Below are 27896 nucleotides of genomic sequence, written 5' to 3' on the forward strand. Positions count from 1 at the left end.
GAGATTTACTAGGATGTTGCCTGGTATGGAGGGAAGGTCTTACGAGGAAAGGCTGAGGGACTTGAGGTTGTTTTCGTTGGAGAGAAGGAGGAGGAGAGGTGACTTAATAGAGACATATAAGATAATCAGAGGGTTAGATAGGGTGGATAGTGAGCGTCTTTTTCCTCGGATGGTGATGGCAAACACGAGGGGACATAGCTTCAAGTTGAGGGGTGATAGATATAGGACAGATGTGAGAGGTAGTTTCTTTACTCAGAGAGTAGTAAGGGCGTGGAATGCCCTGCCTGCAGCAGTAGTAGATTCGCCAACTTTAAGGGCATTTAAGTGGACATTGGATAGACACATGGATGAAAATGGAATAGTGTAGGTCAGATGGTTTCACAGCTCGGCGCAACATCGAGGGCCGAAGGGCCTGTACTGCGCTGTAATATTCTAATTCTAATTCTAATAACCTCCCTGCTCTTCTATTCTATGCCTCGGCTAATAAAGGCAAGTATCCCGTTATGCCTTCCTAACCAACTTATCTACCTGTGCTGCTGCCTTCAGTGATCTATGGACAAGTACACCAAGGTCCCTCTGACCCACTACTTCCTAGGGTCCTACCATCCATTGTATATTCCCTTACCTTGTTAGTCCTCCCAAAATGCATCACCTGACACTTCTCAGGATTAAAATCCATTTGCCACTGCTCCGCCCATCTTACCAGCCCATTTATCTTACCATGAATCAGGTTGGCACTAAACTGACTGCTAAAGCAGGTCCACAGATCTAATATCTATTAGCACACAAGAGAATATAAACTATTCCTTAGAAAACTAGGATTTATACTCCTTGCAAATTATGAATACTATAAAATTTATGAGTGCATTAGCACCACCACTCTAATCATGGCATGTGCTGTACCTTTTCAAATTATGCTTGACTAGTTGGAGTTGTGGAGCTATAACGGCAGATGCTTGTCTCTCTGGACAGCAAACTGTGGATATGTAACAACATTCACAAATATAGGGCTGAATTTTATTCATGCACCGCACTTCGAACTCGACGGCCTTCCAGCACTGAAGTGCCGCCGAAGAGCCTCTGCGATATTACGTGCGGGGGCTCATTTAATTTTGCGCCGGCGCCATTTTTAAAGGGCTTCAAGCCCTTCACTTACATTTCAATGGTTAAAGTGGCAGGTTTTGAAAAAGTTTGAAAAAAATGTTATGCACATTTCAAATCCCCTCTCCCAGCCGCTCAGCGAATATTTAGAGTCCAACCCCCCAAAAAACATTAAAGTTGCCATAACAACCTTCCCTTCCCGAACTTTTATTTCCTTTAAATTTCAATCCCTTCCCACCATCCCCTCACCCAATCACCATTGTTTTTGCCACTCGCCCCCCACCCCCCCCACCCTGAAAATTTTATTCCTCCCCCCCAACCAGGTTCTTGCCTCGGAACTCTGTATGGAGGATGAATGGTGGCCATAAAATTGGCGTGGGACATCCGCCGCCTGCAGGGAATATGCCTCATTGAAGGTAGGCAAAAAAACGCAAGAAGCCATTCGCCCTTTGCAGTCTGGTCCCAAGGAAGTTGGCACCCCCAAAATTCCTGGGAACCAATATGAGAAACTGGATATTTAAAATTGGGTATTTATTTTGACTCAGTGGAGCACTTGTTTGCCTCGTCAGAAAATTGTGCATTAAACTCCACTCCCCAAAACATGAGCATGTTACCTAGACTGACACCTCAGTGCAGTACCCCGGGAGTGCTGTATTGTCAGAGCTGGTGTCTTTTGGATGAGACATTAAAGAGAGGTCATGTCTCCCTCTCAGGCAAGATTCCATGTAAAGGATTCCATGCACTATTCAAATAAGAGTAAGGGAGCTATTTTGGTATCCAGGCCGACATTTTTCCCTCAACCAGTATTGCTCTCCTTATTTAAGGAAGGATGTAAATGCGTTGGAAGCAGTTCAAAGAAGGTTTACTAGACTGACACCTGGAATGGGCAGGCTATCTTATGAGGGAAGATTCGACAGGCTATGCTTGTATCCGCTGGAATTTAGAAGAGTAAGAGGCAACTTGATTGGAACATATAAGATCCTGAGGGGTCTTGACAGGGTGGATGTGGAAAGGATGTTTCCCCTTGTGGGAGAATCTAGAACTAGGGGTCACTGTTTAAAAACAAGGGGTTGCCCGTTTAAGACAGAGATGAGGAGAAATTTTTTCTCTCAGAGGGTCGTGAGTCTTTGGAATTCTCTTTCTCAAAAGGCAGTGGAAGCAGAGTCTTTGAATATGTTTAAGGCAGAGGTAGATAGATTCTTGATAAGCAAGGGGGTGAAAGGTTATCGGAAGTAGGTGGTAATGGGAAATCTGTTCAGCCATGAACTTATTGAATGGCGGAGCAGGCTCGAGTGGCCTACTCCTGCTCTTAATTCGCATGTTTGTATGTACTAAAACAGACAATCTGCTAATTTATTGCATTGCTGTTTGTGGGGCCATGCTATGTGCAAATTAAATGCCACATTTCTCCTTATTACAACAGTAGCTACACTGATCCACCCATTTTATAAAATAGATATAAGGAGTACAAATATAAAGTCTGCAGATAATACAAAACTTGATAATGTAGTAAATAGTGAGCAGCGTGGCAGCAGTGTGTACCATCTACAAGACACACTGCAGCAACTTGCCAAATCTCCGTCTATAGCACCTTTCAAACCCGTGGCCTCTGCCACCTAGAAGAACAATGGCAATAGGCACTTGGGAACACCGCCATCTGCAAGTTCCCCTCCAAATCGTACAACATTCTGACTTGGAAATATAATCACCATTCCTTCATAGTCACTGGGTCAAAATCTGTAATTTTCTATTTATCAGCACTGTGGGTGTACCTACATCACATGGATTGCAATGGTTCAAGGTGGAGGCTCAGCAGCATCTTCTCAAGGGCAATTAGAGATTGGCGGTGATGCCTACATCTCATGAATGAATTACAAAAGTATAGTTGCAGATATCAGGAGGACTCAGACAAGACTGGTGAGATGGGCAGATGCAAACAAATGCGGTTAAGTGTAAAGTGATGTACTTTGGGAGAACAATGTGGAGAGGCCATATAATCTAAATGGTACTATTTTGTAGAGGCTGCAAGAGCAGAGGGACCAAGAGGTGCAGAGTCACAAACCCTCGATGATGGCAGGGCAAGCTGATAAGGTGGTTAAGAAAGTGTTTGGGACACATGGTTTTGTAAATAAGGGCACTGAATAACAAGAAAGTCATGCTAAACCTTTGCACATCACTGGTTCGGTCTCAGCTGCAGTACTGTATACAATTCTGGGAACCACACTTTAGGAAGGATGTCAAGGCTTTGGAGAGAGTACAGAGGAGGTTTACCAGGATAATATGAGGGGATGAGGGAGTTCAGTTATTTGGAGAGATTGGAGAAGCTGGGATTGTTCTTTTTGGAGCAGAAAAGTTTAGGGGGAAGGGGGACCTAATAGAGGTATTCAAAATTATGAGATGTTCTGATAAAGCAAGTATGGAGAAACTGTTCCCTCTTTTGAAAAAAGAACTAAGGGGAAAGGAGAAATTTTCTCCCCCACAGTGGGTTATGATGTGTGGAATGTACTACATGAAAGGATGGTGGAATCAGATGCCATAGGAAGACAACTGAACAAATATTTGAAATTAACTAATTTTCAGTGTCATGGGAAAAGAGCTGAGGTATGGGTCGAAATTGGATAGCTCTTTCAAAGAGCCAGCATATGCACGATAGATCGAATGGCCTCCTTCTGTCCTGTAAAATTCTATAGTGAGTGCAGCACATTAGATTTCAGTTGACACAACACATGAGAAGAAGCACCACAATTCTTTCAGAAATGCCTGGAATCCCACCTCGACCCCCACCCACTCTTACTGTTAGAATTAGGTCAGGTCTAGTCTTTTCTGGAAGATAATTAAGCAAGAAAACAGGAAGCAGCAATTACTCAGTAAGGGCTGTAAGATACTTGATGCTGGACTGTTTTGACTTGTCAACTCTTCTGAATTGTCTAAACAAATAAAATTATAAAAATACACATCACAGAGACGAAGAAGAAGAATATTTATGATTACTGATGATAGCAGTAGGTTGATACCTTGTGATGCTTCAGGATTTAGAGGTTCACATGCGTCTTGGTCTTTACTCTCAATGGCAGCTAAAAAAAAAAAATCAGCTTTATTATAAATTTATGGCATGTCCATCAAAAAGAACAAGAAATCTGGAACAATTACAGATTGTTAATCTTGCATGCAGATTCAGAATCTGAAAACAAAAAGTGCGGGGCGACATTTGTTTTCTGTCCATTGTGCGTTACGTTGACCATGGATTGTGATCATTTGTTATCTTGAATGCTTGTCGATGGTGAAGCACTCAGCTTCTGGATTGGAGATAACCTGTGACAGAACACCACTCCTCACTGTGAGAGGCAGTCTCTTGTTCACTAATCATGGAATACCTTGCTGCTGGTATGGAATGCAAAAGTGAAAAAAAAATCTCACAGAGATACTAACAGCAACCATAGAGTTAGCTGCCACTCAGCTCCTCTGTTTCCCCTTATATATTTTGAAATTGAGCTGTCAGAGATTAGGGAGCACAGATACTATATTATATTTGATAGGTGAACGGAAGATATCCCATTTATGTATAATTAGGATTTGGTTAACTCTCAAGGTTTTTGCTTTCTGTTTAACTTGCGTTTGCAAGTTAAACAGAAAGCAAAAACCTTATGAGAGCTTGTGGATTTGTACTGTAGCTAGAAATAATGAAATGGTTAAGTTGTTCATTCCCAGGATGCTTTAGGGTTTGATGCATTAGTGCACAATTTAGCTTGCTGTGCTGTTGAACTGCAGGATGTGAGATGTCTGTCTGTTTGACTAAAACGTGAATATATTTTGAAACAATGGACCCTAGATGGTGCCTGTTACTATGCGAAAGTATTGTAGGAACTCTCATTTCTCAGGGTCTCATTCACAATAACTATAATCAGGACATAATGAATCATCTAGGACAACTTACGCAACTGCAGACTATAAAGATCTTGAGCTTTCCTTCACAAGTTGCAGAGACACAAGAACAACAGCTTTGATGAAGCTTATATCTCTGCCAGAAACAACTGTGTTTTATTTCTCTATATGACTACTGCTCTGAGACATTGAGAGTGTCAAGACTCAGTCAAACACAGTACAAGATTTAAGTTGCAAATTGTATTTGATGCCAGATTTGAATTCTCTCACAGGATACATTTGATGGAAATGTTATTCAGATAAATAGTCTCAAGCGAACAATGAGTGAGGAGTTATTGATGTCCTGTTTACAAGCTGTATAAATATTACATCCGAAGGGACCTCTCTGTTTTATGTTTATGCTATGGTTTAATTGTTTTGTGCAAGAATATTAAAATGGGTGAGTTTTCCAATTAAATGGTCTTGTATTTAAATCAGGTAGCTGGGTGCTGCTTCTAGTGTGGATTTTATTCTGAATGGTAGCATAGTGGTTATGTTATTGGACTAGTAACCCAGAGAACTAGACTAATGATCCAGTGACATGGGATCAAATCCCACCACAGCAGCTGGGAAATTTAAATTCAATTAAATAAATCAGGAACAAAAAGCTTGTATCTGTAATCATGACTGTGCAACTACTGAATGGTCATAAAAACCCAACTCATGCACTAATGTCTTTTAGGGAAGGAAATCTGCTGTCCTTACCAGGTCTGGACTATATGGTACACTGGATCCACAGCAATATGGGTGGTTCTTAATTGCCCTCTGAAATGGCCCTGAAAGTCATTCAGTTATTGAGAAGGTCATCTACTGCCATCTTCTGAAGGGTAATTAGGGATGGGCAATAAATGCTGACTTTGTCTGCGACACCCATATCCCGTGAATGAATAAAAAAGGCAAAAAGGTCCCTATGGTGTGATTCTTGAGTTCCATTTCCTTTGAATAATGATTTTGTTTTTGCATATTTTGAACAGTATTATAATTTTGTCAGGATTTCCTTTTTCTAACCATCTGTCCTGATTGCCTGATTTCTATTAGCTAATTTTAATGTTTTTTGTTAGAATTATTCTTTTTTTTTTGTTAGAATTATTCATCATTTTGCTCAGAGAAGTTCTCCAGGATGAGTCTTATTGCTATTACTTGTAACAGTAATTCACTTAGCAAGGGAAACGTGTCCTGTCTTGGTGTGAGTGCCTCAAAAAAGCCATTAACAAGTAAGTGTGGCAAGTTTAATGAGGCTATGGTAGTGTAAGATAATATAAATAGACTATATCAATGTAGTCTGTGACAATATTGAAAATGCTGGTCCCTTTAATTAAACAGGACTCATTTCAGTGTTAATAGAGAGCAGGTGATGCTCATTATAGTTTTGTATTTAAGGGCTGGGTTTTCCCCCAGTTGGGGAGTTGTCTCTGGACAGAGAGTTAGTTTGGAAGGAAAGAGTGAGAATTGGTGTTTGGACTGAACTATGAATTGCCAATAAAACAGTTGTGGATCAGAGACTGTCATTGGCTTCCTCATTTTGGTGACTGGACATCTGCCTGTTTAACAGTCTGTACCAACAAAAGTCATTTAGGAAGAGAAGAACTCAGTGCCATTAAGCTGACATCACTGGGTTGGGGCATTTGGGGTTAAGGTTGTGATTGTGAGTGTGGAGGAGGAATGTAATAGCTGGAAATGGCTTTAATTTTGGGTTGGGAGCAGCACTCCTGTTCCTCCTGGTTCCACATTCAGGTAAGTAGCTTTAACAAACTTATTTTTTGGATGGTGGCCTGCAGTGGTTGCTTCAAAGATCATTTGCTTGGTCACAGGTCTTCTGAATGAAGCTGGGGTCAACTGTTTTGGGAAAACCAATATTGCAGGAGGCCTCTAATAGACAGTAGTCCCTTTATTTACCTGTGCAAAATGATCAACACTGGTTTAGGGGCCTGGATGTCTTTTTTATTTGGATAAGACAGTAACTGAGCTCCAATCTGCCTTCTCTGGTAAGATTCCACATAATAGATTCCATGGCACTCTTCAAGAAAAAGCAGGTGAGCTCTTCTGGTATCCTGGCCTTCATTTATCCCTCAATTACCAACACTAAAATAGACTATCTAGTATTTCACTGCTGTCTGTGGAACCTTGCTGTATGCAAATTAATGCCATATTTCCCTGTATGACAACAATGGCTACACTGCTCCAACTATTGTGCAAGATGGTTGAGGAGTTCAATAGATTTCAGTTCAGTCCACAACAAATTTCTGAAAAGAAGCGCAACAATTCTTTCCAAAATTCCCACAATTTCACCCCCACCCCTATTGTTTCAGAATATCTGGTCCAGTCTTTTCTGGAAGATAATCAAAAAAGAAAACGGAGCTGCAATTACCAAGGGCTGTAATACACTCTATGCTGGACTGTTTTGTCATATCAACTCTTCTGGGATTTTTTTTTTGAACAAAAGAAATTCTTAAAAATACACAAAATAGGAAAAAGAATATTTGATTACTGATAGCTGTAGAAATTATACCTTGTGATGCTTCAATGTTTAGTGGTTCACTTGTGAATTCCTTAATGCTTGCTAAGAAAAGAAAAAACAGATTTATAACAAATTTATGGCATATCTATCACAAAGAACCACAAGAAACCTAGAAAAATTATACTGATTGGTGGTGCAAAACCATCAAATTTCTCAGACATTATCTTCCTCCATGGCTTAGCAATGGTTTTTTTTTCAAATTCTTATTTCTCCACTAATTTTCCTCTGCATAGTGGGGGGGGGGGGTGTGTTCAGATGCAGGACAAAGGATAGAGTGGTGAATTGGGGTGGGGTGAAGGGGCTTTCTGAACATTTCAGCTACTACACAGATTTTATTATTTTAAAAAAAGCAAGGTGCAGTAGGAAATGCATATATTCAGATCATGTTTACACATTTCCTGTTGACTTTTTCTTCTAGAAATTCCTATGTCTACATAAACCTGTCATACTGTAATTATATTCTAACTGTAGTGAAGACACTGCAGCATTACTGCATGACAAATTTACACTGGTAATTTTTGTTAAATGTGGACAAAGCAATTTGTAAGGGAAATGTAAAAGTAACAATGGATGCCTTTTAAGATGGGCACTGAATGGACCTGGGTATGCAGATCTCAATCATCCTGTAACCCCACTTCCCCTGGAGAGTACACTTGGTCTCAATTCTCTTGGCACTCATGACATTTCACAGGAGATTGATGCCTCATGGTACTGTAACTGAGGATTCAAGATCAAGTGTGGTCTCCAAGTAAAGTAAGAGGGCAGAGCTAGACAAGAGCATACAGATCTAATTCAGTTCCCATTTTAATGTCATATTCTGTGCATTTTTATACAATACTTGCATTTTGTTATTTAACTATAAAATACAAAATGCATCAGTGGAAGTGAAGATTTTCTGCAATGTAAGCTCTGGGGCTGAGATGAAACAAATCACCATCACTGGTAGGAAGGTGTAATTACAGGGTGATGAGCTTAAATTGGCAGTTTCCATTATAAATGTAGATGTGGGAATTTTGTAATGGAATCATTTGGAGTGTGCATAGAAGTAATATTTTTAATGCACAAAATAGAAAACTGCTTCACTGGCAAAACATTGAAGATTAGCTTTGCCAGTTAGGAAGGCAGAGGTGGTGAATACCTACCTTTCCTTTGCTTTTGACGATAGCAGGTTAAGTAGCCAATGACGCCTAAAATAATGAAAACAACCACCACCACCACCACCACAATGGCATTATGGGCACGCCCATTTCCTAAAGAGAAAAAACAAAACATGAGATCCATTTTTCAGAGTCTGATTTAATACATTTTTAAAAGTTATTTTGAGAGCCCCTAATGACTCAGTGGGTAAATACTGTGCGGTACCGGTTAGGAAGGTGCTCGGTTCAATTTCCAGTCTGTCTTACTTTAGCTGATCTCAACCAGGGCACCAGTGAAACAGATCTCTGATTTAGGCCATCTTCTGCATCAGGTAGATCCAGGCAATGCATGGTAGAACTCTAATCTCCCATAATACACCTGGGTGCACCATACATTAATGAGTCTTCAGAGTCAATCATCTGTGACACTCTGAACAGTAGGTCCAACAAAAGCATAGCCTAAGATCAAGTGAAAGCCCAATCATCCTTTGGCAAAATTACTTTACCAAACAAAAAAAGACACCAGTACTATAATAGGAAGATGGGAACAGAAGCAGGCCGTTTAGCCATTCAAGTTTGTTCTGCCATTAAATGAGTTCATAGCTGAACTGCAACCTACTCCATATACCTGCCTTCTGGAATGTGTTTTTGCAAAGTAGGTGTGGAAAGGGAGGCAGTGGTTTTTGTTGAAGTTCATCCCAAGCAGCTCTAACACAGGAGTCTGTGGGCTGTTCCCAGGGATGCACACAGAGATAAACGTCAACTGCTGCTGGAGGACTATCACTTCGGTGAAAGACGCCCTTTGGTCTGCCTGAAACTTGCTGGTCTTCCAGCACAAAGAGTTGTCCATGACCGAATGTTGCAGACTGGCACATTCCAAGGTCCAGGACTACATGCTGAGGGACGCACTAAAGCTTGGGGCAGCCGCAGCAAAGGATTAATGGGGAAAGATCACTAAGGTCCCCCCACCAAGCTGAACAAAGGGGCTGGATCCATGGGAAACTCCTCAAACTGTATCAGGAAAATTTCGTGCGCTGTAAAATGTATATGGCATAACAAATGAAATGGAAGGGTTGTGAGGCAACTCATGAATGTATTGAAGGAAACTGATCACCTTTGCACTGTTTGTAACTGTTCGGTAATGTATTTTTTTTTTTACAGATTTTTATGAATAAAGTATATTTTGGAAATTAAAAAAAAAAAATGGGCCTTTGCCCCATATCTCAATACCTTTGGTTAACAAAAACCTATCAATCTCAAATTTAAAATTAACAATTGACCCACTGTCAACGGCTGTTTCCGGAAGAGAGTTCCAAACTTGATGTGCATGTGGAAATGCTTCCTCACTTCACTCCTGCCTTAAAGGCCTGGCTCTAATTTTCAGGCTATGAACCTAGTCCTAGAGACTACTACAGACTACTACAACAACTTATAGCATATTTTAACAACTGAGATTTATATAGCACCTTTAATAGAATAAAACGCTCCAAGGTGCTTTCAAAATTAGATACCAAGCCACATAAGGTGCTATTAGGTCTGCCCATTCCCACCTCCATAACAATCACCCAAATTTGCCCCTGCCTCAGCTTGCCCACTGCTGAAACCCTCATTCATGCCGTTGTTATTTCTAGACTTGATTATTCCAATGCACTCTTGGCTGGCCTCCCACATTCTACCCTCTATAAACTTGAGGCCATCCAAATCTCAGCTGCCCTTGTCCTTGCTCACACCAAGTCCTGTTCACCTATCATCCCTGTGCTCACTGACCTACACTGTCTCCCAGTCAAGCAACGCCTCGATTTTTAAAATTCTCATCCTTGTTTTCAAGTTCCTCCATGGCTTCGCCCCTCCCTACTTCTGTAATCTCCTCCAGCCCCACTAACCTCCGAGATTTCTTGCACTCTAATTCTGGCCTCTTAAGCATCCCTGATTTTGATTGCTCCATCATTGGTGGTTGTGCCTTCAGTTGCGTAGGCCCTAAGCTCTGGAATTCCCTCCCTAAACCTCACCACCTCGCTTTCCTCCTTTAAGACACTCCTTAAAACCTACTTTTATAACCAAGCTTTTGGCTGTCTGCCCTAATATCACCCAATGTGGCTCGGTGCCTAATTTTGCTTTAAAATGCTCCTGTGAAGCACCTTGGGATGTTTTATTATGTTAAGGACACTATATACATTGTTGTTGTAATAGAAAAGAAGTTTAATGCTGCAGTTATATTAGCGAGCTTTTCGCTAGAGGCAGAACCTCATCCGTAGCCCTGAACTTGAGATCTGATTTGCATAAATATTCCTTCTAAATTAGGTTTGTGTGTACTTGTAGCTCCGTTGGCTTGCTCACTGCAAATTGCATTTTGCAAAATAGGTGCACTGTGAATCAAGTGCCCTCGGTGAGGGATCTAATTCACCCGGCATCAGTGAGGCTTTTTGCCATGGAGGTAAAATGTACTTTTCTGATTAGATTAGATTTTAATTACTTTTGGTCGTTTTATTTACAATTGCTTAGGGCAGGCTAATCCTCCCTGGGATCTATGTGGTGCCACACCTTTTGGGGGATGACTGGGTAGAATTCTTGTGGAAGGGGGAATGGGCTTTGCCCATTCCCACAGTCCCATTACAAAATGGGGTCCCTTGCAATGATCTATTTTCCTGTTGATAGGGAGTCCATGTTCCATTTGCATATGCAGTGCTGCAAACTACAGGCTCCATTTCATTTCTCTAAGTGCATTTTAAATTTTTAGTTATCTTTCCCAGTACCTCTATTTACCCAATTGGCTGGCCATGCAAATCACAGAATGTCCACCATTGATAGTTCCAGAATGTACAAGATCACTGGACATGTTTCATCCAGCTGCTTGATGTTTCCATTTCTAGTTGGCATTCACATGATTCCTTAACACCAACAAGAATCTCTCTGGATTCCTTCAGTGACCAGTGGGTATGGCATGAAAATTTTGCTTTGATTTGCCACAATTTTACTGTTTTGATTTTATTTTGTTATTTTAGAAACATTACAATTTCAATGACCACACATTCATCTAGTTTGCCTTTCTGTTGTCCTAGAAGTTATTACATAGAAATAACTGCATAGAAACATGTGATTTGGACTAACTGGTCTACATCCATGTTTATGTTCCATACAAACTTCCCAACAGCCTGCTTCATCTAAAGCTATCAGCATACCCTTCTATTCTGAACATACGAATTAGGAGCAGGAGTAGGCCACTCGATCCTTCGAGCTTGCTCTGCCATTCAATAGGTTCATGGCTGAACTGATTACTCCACATTTCCACCTACCCCTGATAACCTTCCACCCCCTTGCTCATCAAGAATCTATCTACCTCTGCCTTAAAAATATTCAAAGACTCTGCTTCCACTGCCCTTTGAGGAAGAGAATTCAAAAACTCACGACCCTCAGAAAACATTTCTCCTCATCTCTATCTTAAATGGGCGACCCCTTATTTTTAAACCGTGACCCCTCGTTTGAGATTCTCCCACAAGGGGAAACATTCTTTCCACATCTATCCTGTCAACACGCCTTAGAATCTTATATGTTTCAATCAAGTTGCCCCTTACTCTTCTAAATTCCAGCAGATACAAGCCTAGCCTGTCCAATCTTTCCTCAAGACAGGCCACCCGTTCCAGGTATTCGTCTAATAAACCTTTTCTGTACTGCCTCCAATGCATTTACATCCTTAAATAAGGAGACCAGTACGGTTACACAGTACTCCAGATGTGGTCTCACCAATGCCCTGTATAGCTGAAGCATAACTTCCCTACTTTTGTATTCGATTCCCCTCGCGATAAACGATAACATTCTATTAGCTTTCCTAATTATATGCTGTACCTACATACTAACCTTTTGCGATTCATGCACTAGGACACCCAGATCCCTCTGCATCGCAGAGCTCTGCAATCTCTCCATTTAGATAATATGCTTTGTTATTCTTCCTGCCAAAGTGGACAATTTCCCACTTTCCCACATTATACTCCATTTGCCAGGTCTTTGCCCACTCACTTAACCTATCTATATCCCTTTGTAGCCTCCTTATGTCCTCTTCACAAGTTACTTTCCTACCCATCTTTCTCCCTCAAATATTTATCTAACTTCCCCTTAAAGGCATCTATTTGATTTGCCTCAGCTACTCCATGTGGTTGCAAGTTCCACATTCTAACCACTCTCTGGTAAAGAGGTTTCTCCAGAATTAATATATTGCTCTACAACTTACTAATCCAACATTGCACTGCAGTCAACGAAAATATTCTCTATAACCTCTGTAGAATTCTAATGAGCTCTACAAGAAAAAAAGGCACATCCAAATATATTGTTTCAACAGGACCCTAAGTTAGCCACAAAAGAAAGCCTCAAATCATTTTTCTAGAATGTGATAAGCTACCAATTCTACGTGGCTTTCAATGAAGTGATTCAGCTGTAGGAGGCTGTGGAGAAGTAGATGAAGGGTAGGGTAGGAGTGAAAATAATTTTGATAATGCTTAGTATCGCACCAAATTAGGAAAAAAACTGAAACTTCAGCATAATCCAAGGGAAACAGAACCAAGACTTCTCCTGGTGATGATTGTAACTTTGTAGTAAAACCGTAGAAGTTTCTGGAGATGCCACACTGCCGCCAGATTAAAGAAATGATTTGTGAATTGTTGCTAAAATATCTGCATTCCCTCAAGATTCTGGAGTTCTACAAATAATGTTTAATTAGAAAAATCTCACCTTTGTTTTCTATGCAATCCTGCACACGAACGGGGTTACTCTGACTGCTGTTTTCTGGTTGATTCATGATACAGATAAATTCTTCAGGAAATTTTTGAGGGTTCAATATTGTTAAATGTTTGTTCTCATCAGATAAAGCAAAATTATCATTTGACATTACAGCAGCATTTTGATATTCCCATTCAGAGGTAACATGGGAACCAAGGCCATTTAGATAGCAACTGAGAAAAACAATGGAGGCATTTCCAGTGCAGTTAATTTCCGGCATTGCGAGTGGTTCTACAATTTAAAAGAAATGAAAGAGCAATAAGTCTTCTTCATACTTTGAGTAAACTAACATTCTCTAAAATAATTGGTAAATTGGATAGGTAACTTTCAAGTCTTATATACGTTACATGATCTGCACGCTTTGTCAGGACAACTCCAAAAAGTGTTGTCTCCACAGTCATGCTCTATATCGATATCCTGACCTTCAGACAGAATTGAAGGATGTGATTCTATCAATTCTATTTCTAAAAGTTTTAACTCTTCAGCTGGATTAGCTGAATTTGGGTAGAGGGAGCACACTATCAAAACTGGCTGATGATACAGAAGTGGGAGATTTGTTAAAACAGCAAGGGAAGATTGTAAAAGACTTCAGAAAAACAGACAAATTAGATAAATTGCAGACAAATGGAGAAGTATGACAGAAAACATTTTGGAAGGAAAAAGCAATGAATGGGAGTATACACTGAAAAGATGCTGAAGAGTGTAGATATTATAAAGCGAGATTTAAGATACTAGAGCTATTTCCACTGGATAACAGATTTCACAGAGGTTTTAAGAAATTTTTTAAAATTCATTCATGGGATGTGGGCGTCACTGGCCAGGCCAGCATTTATTGCTCATCCGTAATTGTTCTTGAAAAGGTGGTGGTGAGCTGCCTTCTTGACTGCTGCAGTCCATGTGAGGTAGGTACACCCACAGTGCTAACAGGAAGGGAGTTTCAGGATTTTGACCCAGCAACAGCGAAGGAACGGCAATAGAGTTCCACGTCAGGATGGTGTGTGGCTGGGAGGGGAACTTGCAGGTGTTCCCATGCATTTTCTGCCCTTGTCCTTCTAGGTGGTAGAAGTCACGGGTTTGGAAGGTGATGTCTAAGGAACCTTGGTGTGTTGCTGCAGTGCATCTTGTAGATGGTACACACTGCTGCCACTGTGCAACAGTGGTGGAGGGAGCAAATGTTTGTAGATGGGGTGCCAATCAAGCAGGCTGCTTTGTCCTGGATGGTGTCGAGCTTTTTGAGTGTTGTTGGAGCTGCACCCATCCAGGCAAGTGGAGAGTATTCCATCACACTCCTGACTTGTGCCTTGTAGATGGTGAACAGGCTTTGGGGAGTCAGGAGGAGTTACTCACTGCAGGATTCCTAGCCTCTGACCTGCTCTTGTAGCCACAGTATTTATATGGCTACTCCAGTTCAGTTTCTGGTCAATGGTAGCCCTTAGGATGTTGATAGTGGGGGATTCAGCGATGGTAATGCCATTGAATGTCAAGGGGAGATGGTTAGATTGTCTCTTGTTGAAGATGGTCATTGCCTGGCACTTGAGTGGTGTGAATGTTACTTGCCACTTATCAGCCCAAGCCTGGATATTGTCCAGGATTTTCTGCATTTCTACACGGACTGCTTCAGTATCTGAGGAGTCACGAATGGTGCTGAACATTGTGCAATCATCAGCGAACATCCCCACTTCTGACCTAATGATTGAAGGAAGGTCACTGATTAAGCAGCTGAAGATGGTTAGGCCTAGGTCACTACCCTGAGGAACCCCTGCAGAGATGCCCTGGAGCTCAGATGGTTGACCTCCAACAACCACAACCATCTTCCTTTGCGCTGCTAGGTATGACTCCAACCAGCGGAGGGTTTTCCCCCTGATTCCCAGTGACCTCAGTTTTGTTAGGGTTCCTTGATGCCATACTTGGTCAAATGCTGCTTTGATGTCAAGGGCAGTCACTCTCACCTCACCTCTTGAGTTCAGCTCTTTGTCCATGTTTGAACCAAGGCTGTAATGAGGTCAGGAGCTGAGTGACCCTGGCAGACCCCAATCGGAGCATCACTAAGCAGGTTATTGCTAAGCAAGTGCCGCTTGATGGCACTGTTGATGACACCTTCCATCACTTTACTGATGATTGAGAGTAGGCTGATGGGGCGGTAATTGGCCGGGCTGGACTTGTCCTGCTTTTTGTGTACAGGACATACCTGGGCAATTTTCCACATTGCCGGGTAGATGCCAGTGTTGTAGTTATACTGGAACAGCTTGGTTAGGATGTGGCAGGACTGCAGAGCTTAGATCTGATCCGTTGGTTATGGGATCGCTTAGCTCTGTCTATCGCATGCTGCTTACGCAGTTTGGCACGCAGATAGTCCTGTGTTGTAGCTTCACCAGGTTGACACCTCATTTTGAGGTATGCCTGGTGCTGCTCCTGGCATGCCCTCCTGCACTCTTCTTTGAACCAGGGTTGGTCTCCTGGCTTGATGGTAATGGTAGAGTTTGTGATATGCCAGGCCATGAGGTTACAGATTGTGGTTGCGTACAATTCTGCTGCTGCTGATGGCCCACAGCACCTCATGGATGCCGTTTCGCATTGCTAGATCTTTTCGAAATCTATACGGTAGTAGTGCCACACAACACGATGGAGGGTATCCTCAATGTGAAGGCGGGACTTCGTCTCCACAAGGACTGGGCGGTGGTCACTCCTACCAATACTGTCATGGACAGATGCATCTGCGGCAGGCAGATTGGTGAGGACGAGGTCAAGTATGTTTTCCCCTCTTGTTGGTTCCCTCACCACCTGCCGCATACCCAGTCTAGCAGATATGTCCTTTAGGACTCTGCCAGCTCGGTCAGTAGTGGTGCTACCAAGCCACTCTTGGTGATGGACATTGAAGTCCCCCACCCAGAGTACATTCTGTGCCCTTGCCACCCTCAGTACTTCCTCCAAGTGGTGTTCAACATGGAGGAGTACTGACTCATCAGCTGAGGGAGGGCAGTAGGTGGTAATCAGCAGGAGGTTTCCTTGTCCATGTTTGACCTGATGCCATGAGACTTCACGGGGTGCAGAGTCGATGTTGAGGACTCCCAGAGCAACTCCCTCCCTACTGTATACCACTGTGCCGCCACCTCTGCTGGGTCTGTCCTGCCGGTGGGACAGGACATACCCGGGGATGGTGATGGCAGAGTCTGGGACATTGTCTGTCAAGTATGATTCCGTGAGTAATATTATGTCAGGCTGTTGCTTGACTAGTCTGTGGGACAGCTCTACCAACTTTGGCACAAGCCCCCAGATGTTAGTAAGGAGGACTTTGCAGGGTCGACACGGCTAGGTTTACCATTGTCGTTTCTGGTGCCTAGGTCGATGCCGAGTGGTCCGTCCAGTTTCATTCCTTTTTATTGACTTTGTAGCAGTTAGATACAACTGAGTGGCTTGCTAGGCCATTTCAGAGGGCATTTAAGAGTCAACCACATTGCTGTGGGTCTGGAGTCACATGTAGGCCAGACCAGGTAAGGACAGCAGATTTCCTTCCCTAAAGGACATTGATGGAGGGTATCTTCAACGTGAAGGCTGGACTTTGTCTCCAAGGACTGTGCGGTGATCACTCATACCAATACTGTCATGGACAGATGCATCTGCGGCAGGCAGATTGGTGAGGACGAGGTCAAATATGTTTTTCCCTCTTGTTGGTTCCCTCACCACCTGCCGCAGACCCAATCTAGCAGTTCAAATGCATAATGTTCTGAAAGTAAAAGAGCAGGTAGATAAAACCATAAATTATGTAAACAGTTTTTTTTTAATATAAAAAGGAGTATAAAACACAAGTGTAAAGAGCAACAATAAATTGGTACAAAGCAATGGTTAGGTCACAGTTGGTATAGCATATGCAGTTTTGGATGCCCTATTATAGAAAGTGCAATAAAGTTGTGCAGACTGTACTGCATGCATTCACCAGGATAATGCCAGGGATGGGAAATTATGGCGAAGGAGAAACTTGAGATATTGGCACTACTTTTACTGGTGCAGAGAAGGATCAGACAAAATTTCATAGAGGCTTTTGACATCATTCAGGATTTTATAGGGTAAATAGGGAAAGACTTTTCCCTCTGGGGTGGGGGGGGGGGGGGGGGGGGGGGAGAGAAAAGAATGTTTTGGTCAGTAATGAACAAAAACAACAATTATCTAGCAACTAGAAGACTTCAGGGTGCCATGGTGACTGAAGGGGCAATCCATAGTACTGCAAGAAAATGTAATTGGTTGATTTAACTGAAAGAGGAATAAGTAGGCATTTATCCAGTATTAAGACATTCCTCAGGTGTAGCAGTGATGGTCATTCATCCAAGTAGCCTGAGCATCTTGCAGTTGGGCGGGGGATGGAGGGGGGGTAGCGGTAACAAGATTCCCTTGTGATCTGAACGGGCACCCGTTTCATTTTTGTATGTTTTTTCAATCTCATATAGACAAACTTAGAAAGCATGGTGAGATTAAGCCAGATAAGCTACCTTATTTCATGGAACGTGATCATAGAGCAACAGTTATGATCAGATTCACTCAGTGCAACTTGTCTTCAGGTAATAGCACAAAATAATGAATATGCTATGCTTCCCCACAAGTGCTTCATCTCATTTAACAAAATAACTCCCAACTACCCTCCTTCATGCTAAACTTCACCTGACCAATTCTTAACCTTACTGCTTTCGGTTTAAATCCTTTAGCGGTGTTTCTAGATGTTTCTTTTTCTTAACCCTGTCCTCGCAGACAGGAGAAACCAAAGACTTCCCAACACAATGGGTGTGAGGCACTTATTGAGTGATGCGAGAGGCCAACCGATTGCTCATTGTTTATAGACTATGGGGAAACAGCATCAAAGCTTAGCTCATTAACAATTTAACCATTGGCTCAATGTTTCTCTTTTCTAAAAAAAAACACATGTAAAAGCAACTTTTTTTCCCCCAAATCCTTTCTGTAAAATCACAGAAAAATTCCAAATGTGATATCTAGTCTTCTAGCTGCCTTGACTAAGGCATAGGCCATCATCTCAAATGGAGGGAGCACTACTCCCCAAATATTAATAACGGGTGAGGGTGGAGGGAGGATCAGTTGCAGCATCTGTGTGCCTCCTGATGTTTGTTCTTTTATCTGAATAGAGAGATGGAAATGCAACAAGGAAAAAGCAAGAGAGAAAGCACAAAACTAGTAGTTCTTTTTACAGACTCAAAACATCCATTATATATAAGCTTAACAAATTCTCCTACATTCAGTGGGAAGTCATGAGCAAGAACATCTTCACGCCTTAGAGTCTCATTCATCTGTGCATCATACCAGCACATCCTACCATTATTATTGCATTCTCTTACCGAATAGTGACAGTTGCAAGTGTCTTCTGTTGTGGCTATGGAGGTGGGAATATAATAAAATTTATATTGGTAATGAAAACCCAGTGCTTAAAACCATCGGCTCTATAGTTTTAGATAACTTTGGGTTTTTTTAAAAGAGGGCTTACTCAAATAATTATATGGTGCAGAAACACAACTTGCAGTGTCAAAGGGTTGGATAGAACACAAAGTTCAAAATGAAGCAAACCGAATCGGTACAGACACAAGTGCATTTTCAGATTCAACTTCTGCATGATTAAATACACCATTATGAAATAAGAGATTAATGTATGTTTAGTTAGAGTACAGCAAGAGAAAGACCATCAGTATTGCTGAAAATAGACGTTATCGAAGCTTTTCGTCTTGCACTCATCAGGGCAATATGCAAGAATAACCAATGTAAGGGAAAACAACAACAACTTATACTGCATGAGAAGAGAGTGCTGATTGGTTGGCAAGTGAACTCTGCTACTGGTGCAGGCCGTATCCAAGCAGCCCGTGCTTGCAAAACTCAAAACATAGTGTCCAACATTAGATGTGATTCCACGATTGGACAACATCTGCTAAATAATCTGCTGTGTGCTAAGAATTATGCTGACAATCAATTTAAGATTGTCAGTAGGGCATGCAGTGTGGTGTATCTACGTGTACTGGAAGCGACATATTAATACACAGGGTTCTGTTCTTTGCAGACAGAAAGAACATGTACACACATTGCGCCTGTTTTAGCTGAACAAAACAAATGACAGCCATTTGCTGGTTCATTCCTCGGGGCAATGCCTTGACCAGAGTCAAACTGCCTGGTTTAAATTTCAAACAAAGCTTGGCAGTTAACTGTCAGTCACAGTAAACTGGTGCATTCTCTATGGCAATGCGTCTCCCAATCAGAGCTCACTTACCAACCAATCAGCCCTCTCTTCTCAAGCAGTATAACCTGTTGTTTTGCCTTAGATTGGTTATTCTTGTGAATTATTGGTTATTCAAGATGAGTGCAAGACGAAAAGCTTTGACAGCATGTCTCTATTTTCAGCAATACTCAAGTTCTGTACTACCAAACTACTATTTAGGTAGACCATCATAAAACAGATTACTCACCAAGCACTATGAGGGAGATAACTGTTTTTGTAATGTGCCCATCTTGAAGTATGAACTCTAGTAGGTACTCCCCGGTATCATTCTTCTGTAATTCCTTCAGCAACACACTCTTTTCTTTGAGCTCAGTTCTTCCCTTATATGATCCAAAATATTGTGTGTTTTTCTCTGTTTCCCATTCAAAAACCTTGTTTCCATCAAGCTTGCACACAATTTCAGCTGTATTAATGGGTCTTAAGGCAGGGAGAGATACAGAATGGTCCAAGAATCCATAGATTTCAAATTTTGTTGAGTTACATGTAGAAACTGGAGGAAGAAGAAAATGTGAAAAATAAACAAATGTTATGATGAATAATTATTAAAATAACAACTTCCTGTAAACAAATTAAAAGTTTGACCATATTAGTTGGCAATTGGAAGCTATTATAAAAAAAAAACAAATTTGCAGTTGCTTTATCCAACAAAGGCATTCACAGATTATGCAAGTAGATAGTAGAGAAAAGGGACCATGCCACCATATAATGTTTACATTTAACAAAAACATGCCAACTCTTTACTCAGTTCTAAGATCCCGGTAGACCCAAAATACAGAAGTTGTTCAAACTTGAGTGCTGGCTAGAATAGGGCTAAACTGGTACACGACAGAAAGGATGAATTTCATTCAAATTCACATTATAAGAAGTTTAGATTTTGTGTACATTCAGAAAGAGAATGGGTATCATGACTTACCTCTTCCGCTCCCCCACCCCCAACCATCTAAAACTTGCCCCTGTCTATTTTCTGGACATAATCCATGAGGCTGATAGGACCACCACTATTATGATGACTTGCATTTATATAGTGCCCCAAACACAGAAAAAGCATCCCAGCGTACTTTAAGGAAAAATGGAGTCTGATGCAAAGGAGGAATGGTCAGAAACTTGGTAAATGAAGTGAGATTTTAAGATTGGTCTTTGCCTTCCATCTTGCACCCTTCATAAACTGGAGTGCACCCAAAACTTGAAACAAGTCCCATTCACCAATCACCCCTGTGCTTGCTAACCTACATTGGCTCCGAGTCCAGCAACGCCTCAGTTTTAAAATTCTCATCCTTGCTTTCAAATCCATACAAACATACGAATTAGGAGGAGTAGGCCACTTGGCCCCTCGAGCCTGCTCTGCCATTCAACAAGATCATGGCTGATCTGATTGTAACCTCAACTCCACATTCTCGCCTACCGCCGATAACCTTTCACCTCCTGCTCATCAAGAATCTATCTACCTCTGTTTTAAACATATTCAAATTCTCTGCTTCCACTGCCTTTTGAGGAAGAGCGTTCCAAAGACTCACGACCCTCAGAGAAATAACTTCTCCTAAGCTCTTTTAATGGGTGACCCCTTATATTTAAACAGTGACCCCTAGTTCTCCCGCAAGAGGTAACATCCTTTCCGCATCCACCCTGTCAAGACCTCTCAGGATCTTATATGTTTCAATCAAGTCGCTTCTTACTCTTCTAAACTCCAGTAGATACAAGCCTAGCCTGTCCAACCTTTCCTCATAAGACAACCCACCCATTCCAGGTATCAGTCTAGTAAACCTTCTCTGAACTGCTTCCAATGCATTTACAACCTTCCTTAGATAAGGAGATCAATACTGTACACTGTACTCCAGATGTGGTCTCACCAATGCCCTGTATAGCTGAAGTATAACCTCCCTACTTTTGTATTCAATTCCCCTTGCAATAAACCTACATGCTAATCTTCTGCGGTTCACGCACGAGTACCCTCTGAACACTCTGCACCTCAGATCTCTGCAATCTCTCACCATTTGGATAATATGCTTCTTTTTCATTCTTCCTGCCAAAATGGACAATTTCACATTTTCACATTATACTCCATTTGCCTGATCTTTGCCCACTCACTTAACCTATCTATATCCCTTTGTAGCCTCCTTATATCCTCTTCACAACTTACCTTCCTACCTATCTTTGTGCTGTCAGCAAATTTAACGACCATACCTTCTGTCCCTTTATCAAGTAATTTATATTGTCATGATCCTGTTTTTTTTCTCCTCGGGAAATATACAGACTGTTCTGGCACCTGAAGGAAAGAGGAGAGCTCTCCCTCAGTCTATTTAAACCCTATTTATGATCTTTCAAAATTCTGAAAAGTCAAACCAGATTAATTCTTTTCAAAAATAATAGCAACAGATTGATCTGCTGTGTTCATCGCTGGAAAGAGTAACACTTCAACTGCTGAACTGGACTTCTGAATTTCTTATCGTTGAAGAACCTTTTTTTTTTACCCCCATCAGACAACTGCGAAGACATCAAGCAACCTTGGACTGTGTCTACATTGAAGATTCCATTCCGTCAGGAACGTAAATCAACAAAAACTTTGTTATTTCTATGTTTCGGGCAGCTAATGAAATACCAAACTACCGATAATTTGGGTACATGTATGCGAATGCTGTAGTTAGATTCCTTAAATAAGTTATAAGGTCTTTCGATATTGGTTTATTTTAGCAGTGTTTAAGATTTTAGTTTTTTTTTAAATGAACAGTTAATTGGTTGATATCTAAAGATACCTTGTTTGGTTTGCCTCATTCGGGGTGACTAGATTATTTCAAGTCAGCTGTGTCTTGCTTTGATTTGGGAAAGCTTAAAGATATGTATGATGCGACCTTGGAGCGACAGTGCAGTGCTCCCAACGCAATCAGAATGATATATTTTGACTGGGGACTTTGTCTTGAGCAGTTGTGTCATAACAATATAACATTGTAAAAAAGTTCAAGCCCCAGCACTGATCCCTGCGGCACACCACTTGATACATTTTGCCAACCAGAAAATGACCCATTTATGCCTCCTCGGTTTCCTGGTGGCTAGCCAATCCATGCCAATAAGTTACCCCACACCATGAGTTTTTATTTTCCACAATAACCTTTAATGTGACACCTTATCAAATGCCTTCTGGAAATCTAAGAACAGAACATACATCAGTTCTCCTTTATCCACAGAACATGTTAGTTCTTCAAACAACTTCAATAAATTGGTTAAACATGATTTCCCTTTCACAAAACCATGTTGAATCTGCCTGATTACCGTGAACTTTTCTAAGTGCCCTGGTATAGCGTCTTTAGGAATGGCTTCTAACATTTTCCCTAAGTGATGTTAAGCTAACTGGGCTGTAGTTTCCTGCTTTCTGTCTCACTCCCTTTTTGAAGAAAGGAGTTACATTCACTATTTTCCAATCTAATAGAACTTTCCCCATATCTAGGGAATTTTGGAAAATTAAAACCAACGCATCAACTATCTCACTAGCTACATCTTTTAGGACCCGAGGATGAAGTCCATTAGGACCAGAGACTTGTCAGCCCACAGCTCCAACAATTTGCTCAGTACAACCTCCCTGGTGATTGTAATTTTCCAGAGTTTCTCCATCACTTCCATTTCCTGATATACAACTACTTCTGGGATGTTATTTATATCCTCTATTGTGAAGACCAATGCAAAATACATGTTCAATTCATCTGGGATCTCCTTATTAATTCCTCACTCATTTTCCATAGGACCAATGCTCACTTTGTTAATTCTTTGCTCGTTTAAATGTCTATAGAAACTCTTACTGTTTTTATAATTCCAGCTAGCATTCTCTTGTACTCTAATTTTTCTCCCCTTATCAAAATTTACTCATTCTTTTCTGTTTTTTAATATTCTGTCCAATCTTCTGACCTGCCACCCATCTTTGTGTAATTATATGTTTTTTCTTTAAGTTTGATACTATCTTTAACTTTTTTAGTTAACCACGGATAGTGGGTCCTCCCCTTGGAATTTTTCTTTCTCGTCGGAATGCATCTATTCTGTGTATTCTGAAATATCCCCTTAAATGTCTGCCATTGCATCTTTATTCACCTTAACCTAATTTGCCAGTTCACTTCAGCAAGCCCTTCTTTCATGCCCTCATTTAAAGTTTAAAATACTAGTCTTGGACCCATCCCTCTCTCCTTCAAACCAAACGTAAAAATCAATCATATTATGACCGCTGCTACCTAGGGGTGCCTTCATAACGAGGTCATCAATTAATCCCATCTTGTTGCTGTTATGTGAATGTTTCTATTTTTCTTTGCAAAGTGCTTTAAGAGCTGATATTTGAATTGTGGACTGAGTGAAGTGTGCACAGACTGCAAGGCACCTGTTTCCAAGCAGCTCAACAGGGAAATGACAGGAAGATTTATGATTGTCACATGACTTGACTGTGGGATTTAATTTCACTTTGCATTGTGAAAGAAGTGTGGGTTGGACCAGCAGCATGCAGTGAGCTGGCTGGGACCTGTTTGCAGACCAAAGAAAAAGACCTACTCTCTGTAAAAGACGACTTGCCTTTTTTGGGGATAATAAATCCTACATTTGAGGTGGTGGCTGTGGTCTGCCTGGAGAGAGAGAAAAGATCCAGGAAAAGAGGAGCTGTTGCTCTCTGTGGAGGAAAACTGCTTTGCAGAGAGAAATCCCTGCATTTCAAAAGTAGCATTCCTATTGCATCCAGACTCTGAAAAATCCCTGCCATTTGTGTTTGGGAGATCCTGAAATCTCCAAGAAAGCTTCTATTGCTGGACTGATACTTCAAAACCCCAGCAGACCTGGTGCTACACCGTTTTGCTGAAAGATCTGTGTGACATCTGCTGCAGAGGATTTGCATTGAATGTCTACCCATCACAGACTGTTCAACAACCTCGCCTGGAGAGACTTGGAGTGGCATCCAACTATTAGACTCTGGGACACCTACCAGACCGTGACAACCCAAATATATTATACTGAAGAAATAGCTATAAACTGAAAAAGCTTTTTTCCCCCTACCCATTAACTTTTTTAAGACTGTATGTATGAGTGCATGAGGGTTAGGAAGCATAAGAAGTTTTAAAAGAATCTTTCACATAGAGTTATCTCATTATTTTTTAAGACTTAGTTTATTAATAAATCATTAACTTTATTGGTGTTGAAAGAAACCTGGATGGTGTGCTTTATTCTGAGGGACATCATAGCCTTACATCAGTCGTTAGGAAAATGGTAGAATCTATTCTAAAGGCTATGATAAATAGACACTTGGATAATGATCTGTTTGGGCATAGTCAACATGGATTTATGAATGGGAAGTCATATTTGACGAACCTGTTAAAGTTTTTTTGAGGATGTTACTAACAGAATTGATGAAGGGGAATCAGTGGATGTGGTATACTTGGATTTTCAGAAGGCTTTTGATAAAGTCCCCCACAGGTGGTTGGTTAGCAAAATTAAAGCACATGGGATAGGAGGTAATATACTGGCATGGCTTAAGGATTGGTTAACCGGCAGAAAGCAGAGAGTAGGAATAAATGGGTCATTCTCACATTGGCAGGCTGTGACCAGTGGGTTTATTTTTTATTCATTCATGGGATGGGCGCATCGCTGGCCAGGCCAGCATTTATTGCCCATCCCTAATGGCCCTTGAGAAGGTGGTGGTGAGCCGCCTTCTTGAACTGCTGCAGTCCATGTGGGGTAGGTACATCCACAGTGCTGTTAGGAAGGGAGTTCCAGGATTTTGACCCAGCGACAGTGAAGGAATGGCGATATAGTTCCAAGTCAGGATGGTGTGTGACTTGGAGGGGAACTTGCAGGTGGTGGTGTTCCCATGCATTTGCTGCCCTTGTCCTTCTAGTTGGTAGAGGTCGTGGGTTTGGAAGGTGCTGTCGAAGGAGCCTTGGTACGTTGCTGCAGTGCATCTTGTAGATGGTACACACTGCTGCCACTGTGCGTCGATACTGGAGGGAGTGAATGTAGATGGGGTGCCAATCAAGCAGGCTGATTTGTCCTGGATGGTGTCGAGCTTCTTGAGTGTTGCTGGAGCTGCACCCATCCAGGCAAGTGGAGAGTGTTCTGTCACATTCCTGACTTGTACCTTGTCTATGGTGAACAGGCTTTCGGGAGTCAGGAGGTGAATTACTCACTGCAAGATTCCTAGCCTCTGACCTGCTCTTGTAGCCACGGTATTTATATGGCTACTCCAGTTCAGTTTCTGGTCAGTGGTAGCCATAGGATGTTGATAGTGGGGGATTCAGCAATGGTAATGCCATTGAATGTCAAGGGGCAATGGTTCGATTCTGTCTTGTTGGAGATGGTCATTGCCTGGCACTTGTGTGGCGCGAATGTTACTTGCCACTTATCAGCCCAAGCCTGGATATTGTCCAGGTCTTGCTGCATTTCTATACGGACTGCTTCAGTATCTGAGGAGTCACGAATGGTGAACATTGTGCAATCATCAGCGAACATCCCCACTTCTGACCTTATGATTGAAGGAAGGTCATTGATGAAGCAGCTGAAGATGGTTGGGCCTAGGACACTACCCTGAGGAACTCCTGCAGCTCAGATGATTGACCTCCAACAACCACAACCATCTTCCTTTGCGCTGCTAGGTATGACTCCAACCAGCGGAGGGTTTTCCCTCCGATTCCCATTGACCTCAGTTTTGCTTGGGCTCCTTGATGCCATACTCTATCAAATGCTGCCTTGATGTCAAGGGCAGTCACTCTCACCTCACCTCGAGTTCAGCTCTTTTGTCCATGTTTGAACCAAGGCTGCAATGAGATCAGGAGCTGAGTGGCCCTGGCGGAACCCAAACTGAGCATCACTGAGCAAGTTATTGCTGAGCAAGTGTGGCTTGATGGCACTGTTGATGACACCTTCCATCAATTTACTGATGATTGAGAGTAGGCTGATGGGGCGGTAATTGGCCGGGTTGGACTTGTCCTGCTTTTTGTGTACAGGACACACCTGGGCAATTTTCCACATTGCAGGGTAGATGCCAGTGTTGTAGCTGTACTGGAACAGCTTGGCTAGGGGCACGGCTAGTTCTGGAGCACAGGTCTTCAGTATTATTGCCGGAATATTGTCAGGGCCCATAGCCTTTGCAGTATCCAGTGCCTTCAAGTCGTTTCTTGATATCATGCAGAGTGAATCGAATTGGCTGACGTCTGGCATCTGTGATGCTGGGGATTTCAGGAGGAAGCCGAGATGGATCATCAACTCAGCACTTCTGGCTGAAGGTACTGCAGGGATCACTGCTTGGGCCCCAGCTGTTCACAATATATATCAATGATTTGGATTGGGGACCAAATGTAATATTTCCAAGTTCGCGGATGACACAAAACTAGGTGGGAATGTGTATTGTGAGGAAGATGCAAAGCGGCTTCAAGGGGATTTGGACAGACTTTGGTGAGTGGGCAAAAATGTGGTTGATGGAATATAATGTGGAAAAATGTGAGGTTATCCACTTTGGTAGGAGGAACAGATGTACAGAGTATTCTTAAATGGTAAGAGATTAGAAAGTGTAGATGTAGAAAGGGGCCTGGGAGTCCTGGTCAATAAGTCACTGAAAGCTATTATGCAGATGCAGCCTTTGGAAGGGTATTATTGCCATAGAGGGAATGCAATTTAGGTTCACCAGACTTGTTCCCGGGTTGACAGGACTGTCCTATGAGGAGAGAATGGGGAACTGGGCCTGCATTCTCTAGCCTTTTGAAGAATGAGAGGTGATCTCATTGAAACCTACAAAATACTTGAAGGGATAGACAGGGTAGATGCAGCTAAGATGTTTCTCCTGGTTGGGGAGTCTAGAATCAGGGAACACAATTTCAAAATAAGGGGGAAGCCACTTAGGACCGAGATACGGAGAAATTTCTTTACTCGGAGGGTTGTGAATCTTTGGAATTCTCTACTCCAGAGGGCTGTGGAAGCTCAGTCATTGAGTATGTTTAAAGCAAAGATTGATAGATTTCTAAATACTAATGACATAAAAGGATATGGGAATAGTGTGGAAAAAAGGCATTGAAGTGGATGATCAGCCATGATTGTACTGAATGGCAGGGCAGGCTCAATGGGCTGAATGGCCTACTCTTGCTCCTATGGTCCTATGTTTAATTTGGCTACTTTCCAGTAGGTGGGTAGGTAGGTGCTATGACCTGTGGAGTAGTGGGACTGAATTAACAATGCA

General features: G+C 41.8%; 1 protein-coding gene across 1 annotated transcript in view; it reads right to left on the reverse strand.

Annotated features, from left to right (window-relative positions):
- The window catches only part of LOC137374518 (uncharacterized), a 79970-nt gene that overhangs the window by 14023 nt on the left and 38051 nt on the right, over positions 1 to 27896 (reverse strand). The window contains exons 2-6 of the mRNA XM_068040724.1: positions 19899 to 20201; positions 13399 to 13677; positions 8683 to 8790; positions 7532 to 7582; positions 4116 to 4175 (exon numbers count right to left, since the gene is read on the reverse strand). Of these exons, the coding sequence (XP_067896825.1) occupies positions 4116 to 4175; positions 7532 to 7582; positions 8683 to 8790; positions 13399 to 13677; positions 19899 to 20201 (801 nt within the window). The remainder of the gene's footprint in view (positions 1 to 4115; positions 4176 to 7531; positions 7583 to 8682; positions 8791 to 13398; positions 13678 to 19898; positions 20202 to 27896) is intronic.

The sequence above is a fragment of the Heterodontus francisci genome, chromosome 10, assembly GCF_036365525.1.
Source record: "Heterodontus francisci isolate sHetFra1 chromosome 10, sHetFra1.hap1, whole genome shotgun sequence".
Taxonomy (NCBI): Eukaryota; Metazoa; Chordata; class Chondrichthyes; order Heterodontiformes; family Heterodontidae; genus Heterodontus; species Heterodontus francisci.